The sequence below is a fragment of the Notechis scutatus genome, chromosome Z (genome assembly GCF_049901735.1).
Source record: "Notechis scutatus isolate UNSWTSFEM ecotype Mainland chromosome Z, rNotScu1.2, whole genome shotgun sequence".
NCBI lineage: Eukaryota > Metazoa > Chordata > Lepidosauria > Squamata > Elapidae > Notechis > Notechis scutatus.
Genome location: NC_142025.1, coordinates 87,804,897 through 87,824,116, shown reverse-complemented (window position 1 = coordinate 87,824,116; position 19,220 = coordinate 87,804,897). Strand labels below are relative to the sequence as shown.

The 19,220-nt window shown below is 35.1% G+C and overlaps 1 protein-coding gene across 7 annotated transcripts in view; it reads right to left on the bottom strand.

Annotated features, from left to right (window-relative positions):
* Positions 1-19,220, bottom strand: part of FAM171A2 (family with sequence similarity 171 member A2) — a 45,412-nt gene that overhangs the window by 18,228 nt on the left and 7,964 nt on the right. For 5 of the 7 annotated variants that reach the window (XR_015745951.1, XM_087947176.1, XM_026683648.2 and 2 more), the window contains exons 2-3: positions 7,379-7,606; positions 24-116 (exon numbers count right to left, since the gene is read on the bottom strand). Coding sequence is in view for 6 of the 7 variants with exons in the window: in XM_087947176.1 (XP_087803302.1) it covers positions 24-116; positions 7,379-7,606 (321 nt within the window). In the remaining variant the exon portion in view is untranslated. The remainder of the gene's footprint in view (positions 1-23; positions 117-7,378; positions 7,607-19,220) is intronic. The other 2 variants (XM_026683646.2, XM_026683649.2) reach the window with 2 other exon arrangements.

Sequence of the window (19,220 nt, the reverse complement as noted above, 5' to 3'; positions counted from 1 at the left end):
ACATAATGGATCTTGGGACCTACCTGGAGAACCAACAAGGATTTGTATCAAGTCATCATAAAGGATAAGTGTTGCAGGACGCTCTGGAAGCAGATAGAGACTTACAGAAGCATAGACTGCAAGGGAAAAAAAACCTGAATTAATATAAAACTCCTTTTTCCTTTGAAGGAGATAGAGGCTAATACTAATACACAACCTATCTTTTGTGGCATAGTATGAATAAGAGATTTCTCCTTGGGGCAGATGGCAAAAAGAAACTCTGACCAAAAATATGGAGGAGTGTACATGCTTTTCTGGATTGTGGTTTTAATTTTTTTGCAGTGGGTCAACTGAATTCTCACTATGCAAACAATGGATTGAACATCCAAATTTACAAAATATAATTTGTGGCTTCAAGCTGCTACAACTGCCTTTCATTTTCTTTGACTACAATCCTTAGGAGCAATAATTCCAGATCAGGGACATTCAGGGAGAAAAGGAAAGTCAACGATACCTTAAGCTAAAGAACAAAGTGATACCCCCTCCCCACTTTTTAAGTGCACTGTACATATATGAAAAGTACCTCAGCTTCTATCGCTCTGTTGTAACTCTCATTCTGACAATGTTGTCAAACAATATAGCTGCCCTGTTCTAAATGCAAAGCACAATTCATTGGTTCAAATATCACAGTAAATATTAATTTTATTTCCAGTGAAATCAGGATGATATCTACCAGCTCTGATCATTCCCAGTTTTGATTTGCTATCCACATCATATTACTAATTACAAAATATTTAAATAAGATACCTTTTAAAACAAGGTTTGATTTGAAAGCTAACTGAAGGATTATGTTTATTCATCTCCTTTATTAGTATTTATCAGATTAGGAAAGTTTTTTTTTCTCTTTCCTTAAATAAATTTTCTCAGACTAATAAATTATTTACAGATCTCATTGAAAATTATTTACTGATCCAGTAATCTGATGATAAAGGGAAAGCTCAATAGAAATACAGTGAGAAAGTAGGAATATTCATTAAATCTACAATAGGTTCTGAATATTCTACTCAAATAGAGCAATCCTATAATGAGTCAGCCTGGATTTCGATCACAATTTGCAAATGAGTTTTAAAAATCTGATTCAGACAATTTCCTCAATCATGTCTTACCGATTTTTTTCTGGTCTCACTCTGCCACTATGAATGGTTTAAAACCTATTCTCCTTAGTGTTATATGACCACAATGATGATTGGATGATTCCGTAACATGCTAAAAATCACAAAGAAAGTGAAATAATTTTGGCTTAACTTAACTTTAATCTCAATGCAGATATACTATCCATGAATAGAGCTGAAGCGAAGAAGACAAAAATGAAACTTGAATTAGGAAAGGAGCAGAAGAAATGGGTTACCTTACAAGTAAACCCTGATTTCTTATAGTTTTCTTTGTCAAGCCCAAAACTGACATATGTGTAGCCATTTTAGTTAGGCTTAGTATATATTCTTTTTCTCACTTTTTCTGTGGTAATCATGGGGGGAAGGGTTTCAGGCTTGCCACATTCCTAAGTGGGGAGGAGTGAAGATAAAGAGAGTTGTTTAGGCTAGGTGATTCTTCTTCCCGTGGGAGACAAGCTGTCCGTGCTTGGGCCCCTTAAGGCGGAGATTTGTGACATCAAGCGGCGTTGAATTACTTTTATTGGAGAATGTGACTTTTGGGGATTGTTTCTAACTTTTAATATTGTGGGGTAATTCCGGGTTGTGTCAGATCCAGAATTACCATGGACTTTGCCAATTTGATGCTTTCCTAAATAAAAGAAATTGTCTTGGAAGATGGACTTTGCTCTTTTCTTTTTAAATGGATTTCATTACTTGGAAACCTGACATTCTTTCTGTCAAATTTCACCACTGTGGTCACTTAGAACCTTACCCTTGACCTTGCTATTTTGTTAAAATATGTGATTCATATTTTCATGGAAAAGAGTTAAGAAGTCAAAGAATTTGATCTTGGTTTCTAAAAAAAAAAAAGCAATGTCAGGAGTTTCAATTCACCTTTGTATAAGATAGATGTCAACTTCTAATTATTGGAATAAACCAACTAGGAGTAAACAATTTCACAGTTCATTTGTGGTAAATGAGGATTCCTGCAGCATTATCCATACAATACAGATAGAAGTAACATAAACAATGGCTATCAGTGCAACCTCAATTCCAATTATATTCAATTTTATCTCTACAGAAGAATATCTGCTTTCCATGCAAACCTGCATCTTCAATTGCATCTGAGATATTTCCCCTTTCAATTAATCAAATCCCAAATATTAAAGACTGAACCTTTCAGCATTCTTCCAACACAAAGACCGGAATCACAATGAAAGACTGCCTCCAATGCCCAATCCAATTACATAGTCTATAAGATACCAAGATTAGTATTAAGTTACTGAGAGATTCAAATATAGCAAAATTGTAATTTCAATATAATTAAAAGTCTACTTTAAGTGGATTTAGATAATGAGAATCATCTTGACATATCTGGATTTGCAGAGCCATCATTTTCCCAATTATCTTTTCCAGAAAATGAATGTTTTAGACTACCTTATGATCACACAGAACTCTCGGATCTTACAAAATACCTTTAATGCAATGTTAAAGGAGGCACTGATAATTATTAGACCAGTACTTCTTTCATTACATTAATAACTTTCATGTTCTACAAATTGAAAATAATTCATAATTGCAAGATTGATGATTGCTGAAATTAGATCAGTATATCATTCAACCTTAGATGGAACTGATTAAATTTATCCATAATTAACAAATCCACAAAGAAATATAGTCATCTCTATGTAAGAATTTAAATGGACTCTACTTCTAGGTCAGTTTGACCTGTCTCAAGAATTCCTCCATTTTTAATTCCCAAGCATCAGGGTTAAATTCTTTTAGTCGGTTTCTCATATTTTCACATGTTTGTACCAGCCACCAACTTGAGACTAATCAGTCCATGATAAAAACCAAAAAAAGCTATGTCACATTCACTCTGCAGTATCACCTCCATACAAATAGCTAAATCCAGTATGGCTACATGCATGGGACAGATGCCAACTAGGATGTGATCTTCATGAAAGACATAACATCCTAAGATGCTCCTGATTGGACAAAGTGGACACTGAAATTCACTGACAAGGAGCCTAGGGCAAACCGACATCAGATCAGATTAGCTAGCTCAAGAAGGAATTACATTTGAGTATATATGATACTATAACAATATTCCTACACAATCCCAGCCACCCAAACGCTGCAGCAAGGAGTTAATACTGGCAGACTATTAGATGCTGTGACTATTTAATGACCTAGAAGTCCAAGGATCATGACCACTTCATCCCCACACCCTGGTCTAGATTGCCTGGTCTCCTTCATCTACAGGTAGTCCTCGATTTACAACCATTTCTTTAGTGACCGTTTGAAGATACAATGGCACTAAAACAATGTGATTTTATGACAATTCTTCACATTTCTGACCACCGCAGCATCCCCATGGTCAAAGTTTGGACATTTAGCAACTTGCATGATTTCTGATGATTGCACTGTCCTGGCGTCATGTGATTACCTTTTGTGACCATCTCACAAGCAAAGTCAATGGGGAATCCAGATTCATTTAACAGCGTGTTACTATTTTAACAACTGCAGTGATTCACTTAACAACTATGGCAAGAAAGGCCATAAAATGGGCTGAAACACACTTAACAACTGTCTTGCTTAGCAATGGAAATTTTGTGCTCAACTTGGTCTTAAATCAAGGACTACCTATAGTCTTAAATCCTAGATAATAGATATTGTACTGACCTATCATTGAGGAAAGAATTTAAACAAGATGATAAAGAGTTCCAGGGACCACAAGAAGTACTTCAGTTAACTATATGTGGCTCACAATCTATAAGTAGTCCAACTTTTTTCCATTGGAACAGTACTATTAGAACAGTGCTATACATATTTTGTAAAATTGCAACAGAAAACTATTATTCAATGCGCATTATTTTAACATTTTTTTCTGATTTTAGTTGCAGAATATATCCACTGATGGAGGTTTTCTTTTGTTTTATAATGAAAATATTTTTCTTTGTATATTCAAATATAATTATAAATCATACTATTTTTATTTTTCCTTTATTATAACAATACAAATTAAATACAAAAAAAGTCTTCAATGACTTTATCGTATAACAGATTTGAAATTCACAAAACAATGCTAAGATTGGTTGCTTTTAATCTTGATTAATTTTTGTGTGGATTAATATATCATGAACTCAATAACATGGTCATTCTAAGTTAGGATCAGTCCCCAAAGAAGCCCCAACTATTCTGTATTAGTTATGGGTTCCTGATCTTAAGCCAACAACTTCACTTGTACAACCTAGTTTGGTCCTGTACAATGGCTTCTAGGCAGCTTCTTGAAATTGTTTTTTCTTTTTACCCCCCCCCACCCCCATCTTTCTCTATGATCAAAGGGAGTATAGCACAGATATAGGAACGGAATAGAGGAGTTGACTGAATCACTTTCTCCATGGTGACTCAGTTCAGTTCAAATTACTGACCAAAACAATATAATAAAATTAATAATAAGAGTCATAAAATACAAGTACTAAAATGCTAAAAGTTAAATACTTAAAGCTACGCCACTAAATTATAAAATTATTTTGTGCATAAGATTTTAAATAATAAATACAAGGAATACTTTATATTTTTATTACAGTCCATTAACCTTGCTGTGGATCCTTATTTTACTTTTAAAAAAATACACATATGTATTTATGTATATCTATTTCTACCAGATAAGTTTAAGATGGTCTTCATCTTGCCTTCAACCTTCAGAATTTTATATTTGCTGCTTGGGGCAGCAGCGGCAACTTTCTCTACCTGATGATAGAACTCATCCTGTATAAAACAAGTTAGTCACAAAATTATTGTGAATTCTAGTACAGCAAAGTTGATTAAAAACTCAATTCAATTTACAATACACACACACTCCCAAATTTGATCAGTTATGACTCTAAGGTTGTGTTATTTCTTCTATACCTAAAAATCCATATACAAAGCAGAGATTCTACTTGATGATCAACTCTAAAGATCATGAGTTCAACAAGGGATCAGGGGAAACCATATTTCCATCCAGTTCATGGTTAACTATTACAACTGCTTCAATGTTTTAACTGTTTGGTTATTTTTTAATTCGTTATTAAAGTTCATAATTTATGCTCTCTTCACTTGAGATAGACCACCATGGAAATCAAATAAATAAGTATATAAAATGTTTTATGATTATAAAAGAAAATTACTTGCAAGCACCAAAACTGTAATAATTTATTACAATTAGCCAATTCTGCCATTTGGGTTTACAGTTTCTTGGCAAACCTTCCATTTGAACAAAATGCTCATACCAGAGGCTAGTATGCATTAGAAGGACACTATGTCCCTGATAATAAGATCACTTTATTGATCCATTTTAGGATTTGGAAGCAGAAGTCATAGGTGGCTTTTAAATGGTTATTGTCAATAGTTTCAGATTCTAGGCAGGAAGTGTAGTAGGAGGAAATCAGCAATATAAATATAGACATCAGTGTCTCTATACACATTTTATAGCAAAGATATAAATACAAACTTAAGTACAAGGATACTGTGTAAGCATAATTTACTGAATAAATTTTTAACAAGATAAAAACAATACAAATACCGGTATTAGAAAGGAATCAAAGAGAATAAGAAAGAATAGTGAATTAGAAAGAAAATAAAAAGAAATAGAAAAGGAAAAAGACTGAAAGAAAGGATTATAAGGAAACAGCTTCTGTGTTATAAAAGTTATAAAAGTGTTTTGTCTCTAAATAAATAGTATAATTATAACACAATTTTCTTTTCACAAGCATTAACCCACAAATCACACATTCATGTTTCTAATTTTTCAGCAAAAAGTCCATAACAGGCTTTCAATCACTGATAAATGTAGTTGTCAGTCTTTCTCTAACCAAATTAATTTTGCCACCTCTGCAAATTCTGTCAACCTTTCATTTTTCTTTTCTTATTTTTTAAAATAAAATTTCTATTTTCTTTCTTTACTATTTGCTATTTTCAGTTATTGTTTTAATTTTCTATTATTGTTTTTACTTTCTTAAAAATTTCTTCAATAAAAGTATAAAAGAAATAAACCATTTAGATATTCTCAAATCCATCCACTGAAGTTGCCACTCTTGATTTCAGCTTAACAAGTAGATTGACTTTAATTTAAATTAAATTTTTAAAAAAGGTTCGAGTTTTCTCAACAGCTACTACTGTTCTCCTGCAATATGGGTTACTTTCAGGGGTGTCCATAGTAAATCGAACAATAAGGCAATAAGAGGAACCACCTTTTTAATGTGAATTACATTCATCACACATGTAAAAGGAACAGGGTTTAGATCACTTAGTTGCACCTAGCATTTACATCATTTTTATCTCCCCTGCAGATGAACCCCTGGTTAGTTGCTATTACAAACTTGGTAAAAGAATGAACGTTTGCCCTTGTTCAGAGATACATACTATACCAGGATTTTTTGTAACAGAGGACTGGCCTGGAAAATAAGTTATGGATGTATTTCCTAATAAAGTCTTACTCAAAAACAGCTTGAAAAAGGTATCAATGCGACACTTAAAAGCCATATGAGATCTGTCTCTTCTAATATTGGAACATTATGCTTCAAACTGTATTAGCTGTGATGTATTTAGGAGTGTTGTTTGTGCTTTCAAACCTGTTTTACTATTGAGTCCACTTTCTTTCTCCTCTTCCCTACTCATAAATAACTATTGATATTTAGACAAACCACTATCTATTTCAATCTTCTGACTCTTTGCAAGCAGCCTTTCAATAAATACTAAGTCAACAGCAATCCCAATCTAGGTCTATGCCATTTACGTCTGCATCAATAACTGACGACCAATATCCAATTGGTCATTATGAGAAGCAGAATGCAGACTAGATTAAGTTTGGCAACATCTAAATAAGCTCCTTTTTCTTATATTAAGACGCTTCTCATGCAGCTTTTTGAAGACACATGTTGATATGAAATTCATGTAACTCAGTGGAATCTAACTTTGTACTATTGAACTGGCCAAGGTTCTGGGATGATGCCATTGTCTTCAAGAAAGGGCTGCTTAAAATATCTGAAAAATATTAAGTATTATTTTATTGAAGACACATATATATGCTACTTTCATATATTTGCTAAATTTCATAATGTTTGGATTTTCTTGCAACACTGTAAAGTATCTTGATAAAAAATGTAACTTTTGTTATCCAACATGAGATGCCCCCACACCCAAGTCTTTCAACCAATTTCCCAATCACCAGGTACTTTCAACCAATAGTTACCAACACTCACGTGGTAGTTTGTTGACACGCCAAGGAACAGAGTTTGTAACAAAGCCATGCTTGGAGGCCATAACAAGTACCCAGGTGCCCAGGCGATAACTGATGGGGAGCATACTGATACCCTCTTGGTCAGTGGTGCCTGAAGCCAAAGATGTTTGGTTGCCATACACTTCCACAGCTGCCTGGGAAAGTGGGGATAAATCGCCATTTTCGTAGACTTGGACTTTGATCACCACTTCTGGAAGAAAAAGAGAGAGAGAGCACAGAAAAGTGCATGTTAGGATACAAATCTTCGTCCTACTACTCCATGATTTGAATATTTATGCATTTTGATTATTCTTTCTAATCATCCTTGGTAATTATATTGCCAAATCCAATTGTGTTAGAGATATAGCGAACATGCAGTTAATACGGGACAATCAACTTCCATTCCATTTCTAAAACCTTTATATTCTACTTCCTTTCTACCTACAGCATTTCATCTGGTTTTTAAAGTTCCTTCCTATTTGGCTACTCAATAGGAATATAATACATCATCCGCTTCTCTAGTTTTGGACAACAATATTTCTATTGTTTCTGGGACCAAATAGGATATATTTTCTCAGACAATACAATCTCTTGGTTCCTTCACTGAAACTGCTTTTCTTTCAGCATTTTGTGCTTGACATTCATACATTTTAATTCTTTTGGAACATCATAAAAAGTTAGGATTTGAGTTATACATTGTTAGTATCATAAACAAGCAATTTATAGTTAGAATGGACTTCCTTCTGACCCCAATTCTGAGTACCATTTTTAGAGCACCCATGTTAAAAGAGAAGTTTAAATTGAGTAAATAAATTCCTCTGCAACCTTAAGATGGGAAAGAGTGATCACAAATCAAAAACCAGTAGATTTTTTTAAGGCTACTCACTTTCCACGCTCTTAACATAATCAATAACTTATGTAACGGAAAACTACTTTAGATACAAAACAAACAAATACCTTAAGCAGAACTAGTAAGAAGACATCATAATTGAAAATAAAGTACTCAATTATTCTGTTTCCCTAGTAAGTGTTTTGTTTCACTGAATCTCTTGTCACTTTCTATACATCAAGCAGGGCTGGTTCACATCATTTCATTCTATGACTGAAAAATGATTGGTCACATGTGACAAAGATCACATTCCAGGGTGGTTACCTCAAATATTATTCCCATCCTGTGTGCAAGTGGAAAGATACAGACAGGGATTCAACTACAATTGGCTACGAATTTCAGCTCTCTGGGGACAAGACTCTAGTTCAAAAAAAGTCACTGGATCAAGGGGGATCTGAGACAATAATTAGCCTCCAAAACCTTTTGATCAAGCAGTGTTGTAAGAAAGGTAGATAATGTCAGAATACAAGAGGCATGTGGTTTTTTTGTAGTGTTATATATCTAACATCTACACATCTTTCCTAATATGATGATTTTAGAGTTCTCATCATCTCCCAATCAGAATAGACCCAAAATGTCTATGAGCACGATCCAGATAAAAAGTGCAATTCTGTAACACTTCACACACACACACACACACACACACACACACACAGAGAGAGAGAGAGAGAGAGAGAGAACAATTTAATGTCATTAGTGAACAATGTCCATTTTCAAAAGAACAAATAAAATAAATCCCCCAGATGGTTTCAATAATGGGTAATAAATAAGATGTTGCCGAACTACAACTCCTGGTAGCTTTGTCAAACTACTGAATTAGGAGAGATGGGAGATACAATTCAATAACACTTCGAAAGCTACAGGTTGTCTATCCTAGGTCTACATTTTGTAACAGGAAGGGCTGAATATAGTAAAATGAAGAGGACTAATACACACACACACACACACACACACACACACACACTATTTACATTTATTTTCAAATGAATTTTTCATGACATTGAAAAATTGGATTAAAACCATAAACCATTTTTTAAAGAGAGAGTAATGAAGTCAAACAGCTGCCTTGCAAAATGGTTTCAGCAATAAGAGGCAGCTAGGGGAACTAGTGGATTTATTTAGGCTATATATTTAATAGAATAAGGGAAGGATACATCATGTTCACCAGCTTCCCCAAAATCTGGTACCCTCCAGAAATATTGAACTATAATTTCCAGACAAGACAGTCAATGCTGGCAAGAGATGGCGGGAATAGTATTTGGAAAATATCAAGCTGGGGGTAGTCCGTAAAATGCATTCAAAATGGAAGCATGGCCATTTCCAATTATCACAATCAGGGTGAAATAAAAATCTACTTCAACCTTCTACTTCTATATCTAGATTTTACTTTAAGACAGCAGCTTTAACACTTGAAAACCATTTATTGTTTTGATTTAGGTTGAAAATAAACCCATTACCAATGTGAGCAAATGCTATGGGTCACTGCAGGCGAAACCAACTGCCAGGGTTGTAGAATTCCATTGTGCAGCCCCACCCACTGCCTTCTTCTGCCCTGGTGAAGTATTGAGGAGAAATTTCTTTTGGTCCCATACTTCTAGGAGCTAACAGAAACTGAAGCTAGAAGGCACTATTTCTCAGGTCAATGACAGTGCTGTCAAATGGACTCCCTGCAGAGATCAAGCTTGAAAGATTTCAGCAGGTTGTTGTAATAGAATGTAGTCTGGCTTCCAGGAGAGGCTGCATTCCAGATGGCCAAGAGGAAGTGAAGTTTCAATAGTATGGTTGGTAGAAAGATAGCTCAGAAAGTTCCTCCCTAGCAGTTATCAGAATATATCTTTAATGATGCAGGTAGTTTTAGTTTGGCAAGATTTCTGTGCATAAGCAAGGAAAGAAAAAGAAAATTGCTCAGAAGTAATTTTACATACCCTGATTCATGGAACCTCAAAGTTATTAAACATTGAGCTTTTCAAGATAGTGTTCCAACGATGTTCATTCACTATGCCGTCTCTTTTTCACTTTCTATTTTTGTTATTTTTAGGGTAATACTCTATGATTTGTTTTTGATGTTTTAATGTACTTTGAATGTTTTAATTTTTTGCATACGATGAAAATCTCAAGGATCATCAGATGGAGCCAAGATATAGACTGGCAAATAAATAAAACTTTTAATCTCTTGTAAAACACCCAGGATTTCACCCTGGAATAAGGGATAGGCAGGGTGTCTTGGCTGACTATATCTCTTGAGACCTTGGCAAGTTTCAAGATGATCTTTGTTAAGAACTGCAGTGTACAGCATGCACCGCACCAAGTCATAAGTTGTGTCAGCATTTCTACTCTGAGAAGAATCTGTTCTGTGCCCCCACCCCAAACACCTGGCGACTTCCCACAGTTGAAATGCTTGTGCCAGCCCAACCTCCACCATTTCTGAGGCTATGCTATGGCAACCGCCTCATTTGTCCAATAAAGTATTTGCCGCTCTTCAATATACACTTAGATTTAGATAGCAACATAAGCATTTTTGTGTATCCTACTACTGTAGATGTGAATAATCTCTTCTTTATTAGTGGAATTTGTTGCCATGGGAACTGCACCCAAGAACAAGGCCCAAGTCACATCTTTCAGCAGGCCCTGGAGTAACCATGGTGTAGAACAACAGTTTCCTTAGCCATAACTGCATAATTTTGTTTACTCTTTCACACTTAATTATTTTGTATTCACAATGGGTAGAGGAGATAAAAAGGTAGAGCTCTCCCTTCTCCAATATATAGTTACAAAGAAAAAGAAAAAAGAAATCTTTCCAGAATGTTCAATGCTGTAATTTCCTCAAGACTTTCTAATTAAGATTAGCCATAAAATCCAGGCAGGTCCTAGACAGCAGCAGATAGCAGTCCTAGATAGCAGCATTTTCCTCTACTGTTTGCTTCCACCTAGCATTTTCTGTAGTTTTGCATCCTGGATACAATAATTCTGTAAACCTGTGAATACCTGTGAAAGGAATACTGAAATCTTTCTACATGATCCCCTGAAATGGAATCTTCTAAGATTCACTAATCAGTCCTTACCAGTGTAAGATTCCGTTCCCTTCCTTCAGATTTTAAAAAACAAAATAAAACCATGCTTAAAATACTCCTCTTAGAGAAAAGGAAAGATAAGAAGAGAGAAAAAATCCCAAGGGGAAGAGACTGTTGCTCAATTCCCGCCTATTTTCTTTCTAAGATGTGCAGTTGATCGTATGTGTGTATATTCTACATCAAACCCATGCACACAAAATTAAATAATAATAATAATAATAATAATAATAATAATAATAATAATAATAATAATAATAATACCACCACCACCTAGGATGCTGGCAGCAACACATATCAACTATCAGTGCCAGTAATATTTGTGATACATTTTTAAATATTCAGTTGACTGAGTTTCATGTTTAATGAATAAAAGAGATAATAATCATAATCATTATCATAATAATAAATGGAAGCATCGTGAAAGCATTAGCAAAGGATGACGGTTACAAATACCTAGGCATATAGGAAGCAGATAACATCTTGAATGGAAAAGTCAAAGAGTCAATGCAAAAGGACTACATCAGGAGGGTCCGCAAAATATTAAAGCTGAAGCTGGAAACATAATTAAAGCCATTAATACATGGGCAGTTCCAGTGATACACTACCCAGCTGGAATAATCAGCTGGACTGTGGCTAAACTGGAAAACCCGGACCGGAAAAACGCATAAACTTTTGAATATGTATCATGCTTTACATCCATGAAGTGACATCGACAGGTTATATGTACCTGCCAAGAATAGGGGGCAGGGGACTATTGTAAATCCATCAAATTGTAGAAAAAGAAAAATGAAGTTTGAATGATTATGTGAACCAAAGTACAGAAAAATTGCTGCAGGCTGTGAAAACATTATAATGAACATTATAAAAACAACAGAAACAAAGGCAGAATGTAAGGAAAAACAGCTGGATGACAGATTAAATGGATGGAAAACCAAAGCACTTGGTTTTCAAGTAGATTGGATAGCACTTGAAAAATATTGAAGAAAAAAGTTGATAACAACTTGACAAGGGCATGGCTTAAGAGAGGAACCATCAAGAAAGCAATGGAAGGTTTAATACTTGCTGCTCAAGAACAAGCACTACAAACTAATGCCATGAAAGCGAAGATACAAAAATCCACTGACAATCCAAAGTGCCGACTTTGCAATGATCAAATTGAAACTGTTTCACACTTAATATGTGGGTGCAGTAAAATTGCGCAAATTGACTACAAAGCTAGACATGATCAAGTTGCTAAATTAATCCACTGGTCATTATTTAAAAAATATACCCTACCTGTATACAAAAAGTCATGGGAACATAAAGTGGAAAAAGTTGCCGAAAATGAGATGAAGATCTTGTGGGACTTTCAAATACAGACGGATTGTCATTTGGAACACAACATGCCAGATATTATGGTTGTTGAAGGCCGAAGAGTACAATTTATTGATATTGATGTACCAGGAGATGCCAGAGTCGAAGAAAAAGAACTGGAAAAGATCATGAAATATCACGACCTGGCCATCAAAACTATATGATTATGGATGAAACATGTAACAGCGATACCCATTGTCATCGGGGCACTTGCTACCATGTCGAAGAATTTTACAAAACACATCAAGAAATTGCAGCTTCATGCAATAACACCAGCGGAACTGCAAAAAACTGTGCTATTCAGAACATCGTATATTTTAAGAAGCTACTTGGTTGATACCTAGGACCAATGGAACTGCAAAAACTGTGCTATTTGGAACATCATATATTTTAAGAAGATACTTGGTTGATACCTAGGACGCTGGCAGCAACCTGTATCAACCATTAGCACCAATCACTGGCATTTGTGATACATTTTTAATGTTCAGTTGACTGAGTTTCATGTTTAATGAATAAAAAAAGATGACGGTGATGATAATAGTCAAAAATGAGAAGGTGAAGATCTTGTGGGACTTTCGAATACAGACAGATTGTCATTTGGAACACAACACGCCAGATATCACAGTTGTCAAAACCCGAAGCATACAATTTATTGAGATTGCTATACCAGGAGATGCCACAGTTGAAGAAAAAGAACTGGAAAAAAAATCATGAAATATCGCAACTTGGCCATCGAATCCTGGTCTTGCAATAAACCTACTCTGGATCATGCCCAACTACAGATATGCCAGGTGTGATCCCAGAGCCTCCACCCCCCCCCTCAAAAAAAGTTTAATTAACATCTGCTGTGTTTTGAGTACACAAACTCCATGATCTTTATTAACATCGTTCCCCAGAGATTAGAATGGCCCCCTCTCTAATACTCTTCCACTGAAGGCACTGAAGACTTGGTTCTGTCAGCGGGCCTGGGGAACCCAGAGCAGGATGGAGCCCTTCAAATGGCTGATGTGATCTGCTGTCGTCGGGGCAGGGGGTGGGAGTTGGGGGGTGATTTTTTTTTATTCATTTTTAGTTTTTTTAAATTTTATTTTAAATATGGTTTTACATTCTGTAAGCCACCTCGAGTCGCTATGGGTGAATAGGTGGCAATATAAATTCAAAAAATAAAATAAATAAACAAGAACCAGCAGTTTGATGTAACTGCAAACAAATAAACAAAACCTCAAAACTAAATTCAGTAATAAACTGCATCTACAGAAATATAGGGTCAATCAAGAAAAATCATTGTTCCTCTCTATTCCACATTGGCTAAATTGCTCAGTATATTATATCCATACATCAGATTTTAGGAAATACATTGATAAACTGGAAGGAGAGCAATCAAGGTGATAAATGGGTTGGAGAAAAAAATCTTATGGCAAATGGTTGAAGACATCCAAAATGTTTTACTAAAAAAAGAACTGCAGGAAGACATACCTATTTTCAAGTATCTAAAGGACTTTCATGCAGATGGAAAGATTGCTCAGTATTGTTCCAGAATACAGAATAATAAATAAATAAAAGGTCTAAATTATAAGGAAGTTTCCAACTGAGCATTAGGAATAACATTATTCAGTAATAGAATAAAGTGTTTTGGAAGACAGTGAACTCTTCTTTATTGAAAATATTTAAGTTAAGGCTGGACAGCCAACTATTGAGAATGCTGTAATAGTAGATTTCTGCAATGGGCAGAAGACTGAATTAGATTAGCTTCAAGATATCTTCCAATCTGTATATATTATGCTCCTATGAAAAGGGAAAAAAAGAATTAAATACAGTGGTGTAGAGCAGATAGCTTATTTTGAATCAAAGTTTGATATTGAGAAATGCCAATGGAAAATATGCAATGCTAACTATGAGATACAGTAAGACACACAATAAGTTAGTAATATATTAAAGCTGGGCATATATACAATTAATGACAGATCATAATTCTTAATAATGATGTTAAATAAGCATGTAATTAATTTTTATCACAAGAATTTAAAAAATCTTGTTTTAGGATTAAGAAAAAAAAAACTTAGAAAGTATGGCTTCTGGTTAGCATTGCGTTTCAGAGTGCTTTCCAAAATTATTAATAAAAAGACCAAGTCAGTCCATGCAAATACATTGCTATACTCTCAAATCTTCATTATAGACAACTCTAACACTATCAAAAGAGTTTATTCAGATACTTTTAACTTTCTTTCTTTAAATGATTTTTCTTCCTATAAATGAAAAATGGAAGAATCGAAAGAAAATATGAAGTTATATATAAGTAAGGAATAGATAGATATTACTATGACTTCTTTAATAAAGAAGATTTGGATAAATATAAAACTCATTTGAAAGCACCTTTAGAAAGTTTCCAAGAGAGCTGAAAGTAGGTAGTGATTCCCCAAAGAACAAACACTGAGTTTTTCTCCCTGAAATAAGCATTTTTGAACATTTCTATTTTTTTCAAAAAATATTCAAAAGTATCGACAGAATTAAACTATCTGTAAGTATCAATAAGTATCGACAGAATTAAAAAGGGCATTACTACAATAGCAATAATTCCTATCTTTCGTATCCTTGGATCAAAAATAGCATTCTCTCTAATTTCAGTCACCAGCATCATATCCCACAAACACAAGAATTCAGCTCATCCCCACCCCAGCATTCCTTCTCTATTACCTCTAAGCTGTTTCCCTTGCTTCCTATCCAATGCTTCCCTTGCTTCTTATCCAATGCTTCAAAATGACCTTGCTTCTTTTTACTCTCATATCCCCACCCTAACTTCACTGCATTGCAGGCCATATATGATCTCCAAATTACACAATCACTTTCCTCCGCTCTAGAATTGTCCTTTGGGCAGGCCTATATGACAATCCTGAATCAGTTATCAGACTTTTCCTCTAAAAGAACTGAAGAATCTGAATGAAGATACTAGAAACAGATTTAGCAAATTAACAGGATTCTATACCTTGACATTATGAATGACTGGGGACACATATAAAAATCTGCCAGGCAATAACCAGTCTTAAAGTTGGTAGAAGGAGTCCGTAGGTTAAAACTACTTGTTCAAAAACGACCAGTATTCAAGTTACAATAGTGCTGAACAAGAAGGTGATTGATCCTTGAAGTTGGGGCTATCGCAGCATCCTGATAGTCACCTTATCGTAATTTGGGTACTAAGCAGTTGGCTCACAATTACAATAATTGCAATATCTGATAGTCACATGATCATTATTTGCGTCCACTTCCCACAAGCAGTCAATGGGGAAGCCAGCAGGAGGTTGCAGATTGTTCTAACCACTTTTTTGACTGACTGACCGTGCTTTGTATATAGCCTGCTTACAGTACCCACTTGCCCTTCCTACCCACAACTCCTGCCTATTCTTGATAGCACCTATATTATTTCTTTCTGCTCCTAGTTCTGTGGGTGGGTGTGGCAACCACCCACCCAGCTGCCCATACTCCTAGTATCTACCCATGTCCACCCATATTCCATATCACCTACCTGTGCTCTGCATCACCTGTCTCCATTCTCTACCCACTGGGATGCTCAATATACTCCGCTTGCCTTTTGCTTCTTCTCATGTCAGTTATGCGAGGCCCTTGCTTAACAACTGCACGGTCATGGGACTGTTAAGATTGCCTTTGCTAAATGATGTGGTCATGTGACATTGCATTTTAAACTGTGTCAATGGTGATGGAAATTCCATAAAATTAGCTCACTTTTTTTTTAAGTCAGGTTTTAAAAGCACCATTAAGGAATAAATTGTTTTTTTTATAAAGTTTTTGTTTTTTAAGACAAACATACACAAATAAAACATAAAAACATAAAACCATCTTCCATTTTATATACATACAGTGTGTCAGTTGGTTACAAATCTTTTGTGCTATCCTTTCATAGTCATTGCTCATGGTTTATATAAATTCTCACATTGTCAAACTAACATATGTATATGTTATATATTTATCAGTTATTAATCATCCATGACTAAACTATTTATTCCATCATTTTATACAAGATATTCCAAATTTTACTATGAAATTTATATTGTACTTAACATCCAATGGTTATATATATCTGTATTATATTTTATATTGATCTATTAAACTATTACAAAACTACCTAGTCTATTACATTACCATGTCCTTTTATCCAACCATTGATAGAACAAATCCCATATCATATAAAATTGTTTATCTAATTAAGGAATAAATTGTTGAACTCACATCAAAAGGTTCCAAGCAATATAAGAACATCTCAACAATGAGATGTCTTCAAGGCATTACAATTGCTAACTGATGTTATCATTTGCAATCTGTATCACACACGATTTGCATCTGCATAACCAACCTGTCTTCCTCTCTCTTTCTTCCCCCTTTCCCTAGCCTCCTTATCCCAATTTAAATCCTCCTTTAATTTAGTCATTTTATGAATCTGATGAAGTGAGCTGCACCTCCTGAAAGCTTACGCCTTTTAATATAATTTGTTTCAGAGAAAGGTTCCCCTTGAAAGCTATAAAATAATGAAAAAGTTTTAACCCAACAAACTACACCTGCAAAATTCCATTTTCACCTCTAAAATATTATATCTTTTATTTGCTTGAAATCTTCAACATGCTATGCTTTAACTGACCCTGATAGTTCATTAGAGCTTGTTACACCATTTCTAATTTTTTCCTCTGAATGACAGACATTTTTTGGTATGCAAACGTGAAGACAATATACCTTTGGTATAATTCCAATTAGATGGGACTAATTAAGGTAGAACTAGTGAGACATAACGTATTTGTGTGGCATATTCTGAACTCTTCTTGTCTTGTCATGGGGTATATATGTGAGAGAACTAGGAGCAGAAAGAAATAAAGTACGGTTTTCTGCTGTAGTATGTTTCCCCTGCTCTGCTATGTTAATTTAGAATAGCTAATTCCACATTGAAATTTGTTGTATAGCTTTATATCCAGATCCAGGATAGACACATTCCAGTGAGTAGCAAAGAGAAAAGATGTGTTGTTTCCTCCTGAAATACCCGTATAATATTTCAAATAGAGACACAGTTGTAAATTGTACAGGATACACTTTGAACTCCAGCCAACCTTTATTCCCTCCTATGCTTTATTCCTTTCCAGGTGCTTGAGTAGATCAACTCCTTCTTTTGTATTTTCTTTTATAAGAGACATGTAAACACATAAACTTGCTAGCCTACATTTTATATAATCTACATGTTGTTCATTAGAGGCAACACCCAACTCTTTCTTTCTTTCTTTCTATGCATTGTTCTTGCCAACTGTGGTCCAAACAAGTTGTGCTATGGGAAAAGGCATGGCAAGCAGGCAGTCTGTTGGAATCCCCCTGGGACAGCTGCAGGCACTCTCTAAAAACCTTCCTTCTGTTTGCTGCCAGTTAGTAAGCCCTAAAGAGTATTCCCCCAATCAGTGCCGAACCTCTTATTACATGACAGCAGTGAAGCTTGCAATTCTGGCACTTGTCAAGGACAAGGATAGGCAGAATATCGGATAAAGTCAAGAAGGAAAAGACAATAGAAAGGAGGCATCCATAACTAGAAGAAAAAATTGCACTGCACTCCAATTAACTATGAAGTGCACGAGAGAATACAGTTCCTGCTATTAATCAACAAGGAATATTTAAGACAGAACTACATAGTCCCTTAATTTTGATTTCAGGATACCTGGCTACCCATTCTTGAAGGACACGTGCATATCTTCTCATTCCCATCATATAGTTGAGGCCAATTAAAGGATTTTCTGATCCAATGTGGAGGTACTTTTTCCTCTTCTCATAACAGAAGCTGATACCCTTGTGGTTTTTCACACTTTAGAAGCGACTATGGTGAAGAAGTGGCAAGTACTGGGAACTGGCAGAGGAGGGAGGGAGGGAGGATGGATTTCTGATGCTCTCTGTCAGTTTCCCACAAGGAAGCGGGCAAGGTTGTCAGAAGTTCTTCCTATTCCCACTGCCTATTCCCACACCAGGAGATTCTAATGGGGAAATGGACTCAAAGTAGATGAGCTCAACAGTAAACAATTCCCTGAGAAGAACGGAGTACAGAAGAATGTGACTCCCAAATGCTGGTTGAAGATCTGAAAAGAGAAAGACTACATGAAGGAAATAAAACAAGAATCTCGTCACGCAGGAAAAGGAATACAGGCAGATAGTCCAGTACTGCAGAGCCAGTATCAGGAAAGTTAAATCTTAGGATGTAAAGACTAATTTTAAAAAATCCCTCAAAACCAACTTTTTCAGATGTGCTCAAAAAGAGAGAGAGAGAAAGCAAAGATCAGTATAGGAAAAACAAGATGCTAACAAGTAACCAAAAAAAGCAGAGGTAATTAAGTTCTATGCTGAGTATAGAGTCTCCAATAAAAACTATGTAAGTATCCCAAGTAATTGTGAAGAATAGGCTTAAAAGGAAAATTTGAAAGTGGAAATTGATAGAAACCTTAGAGAAAACCCTTTTGAGTTTAAACCTCTCAAATCAG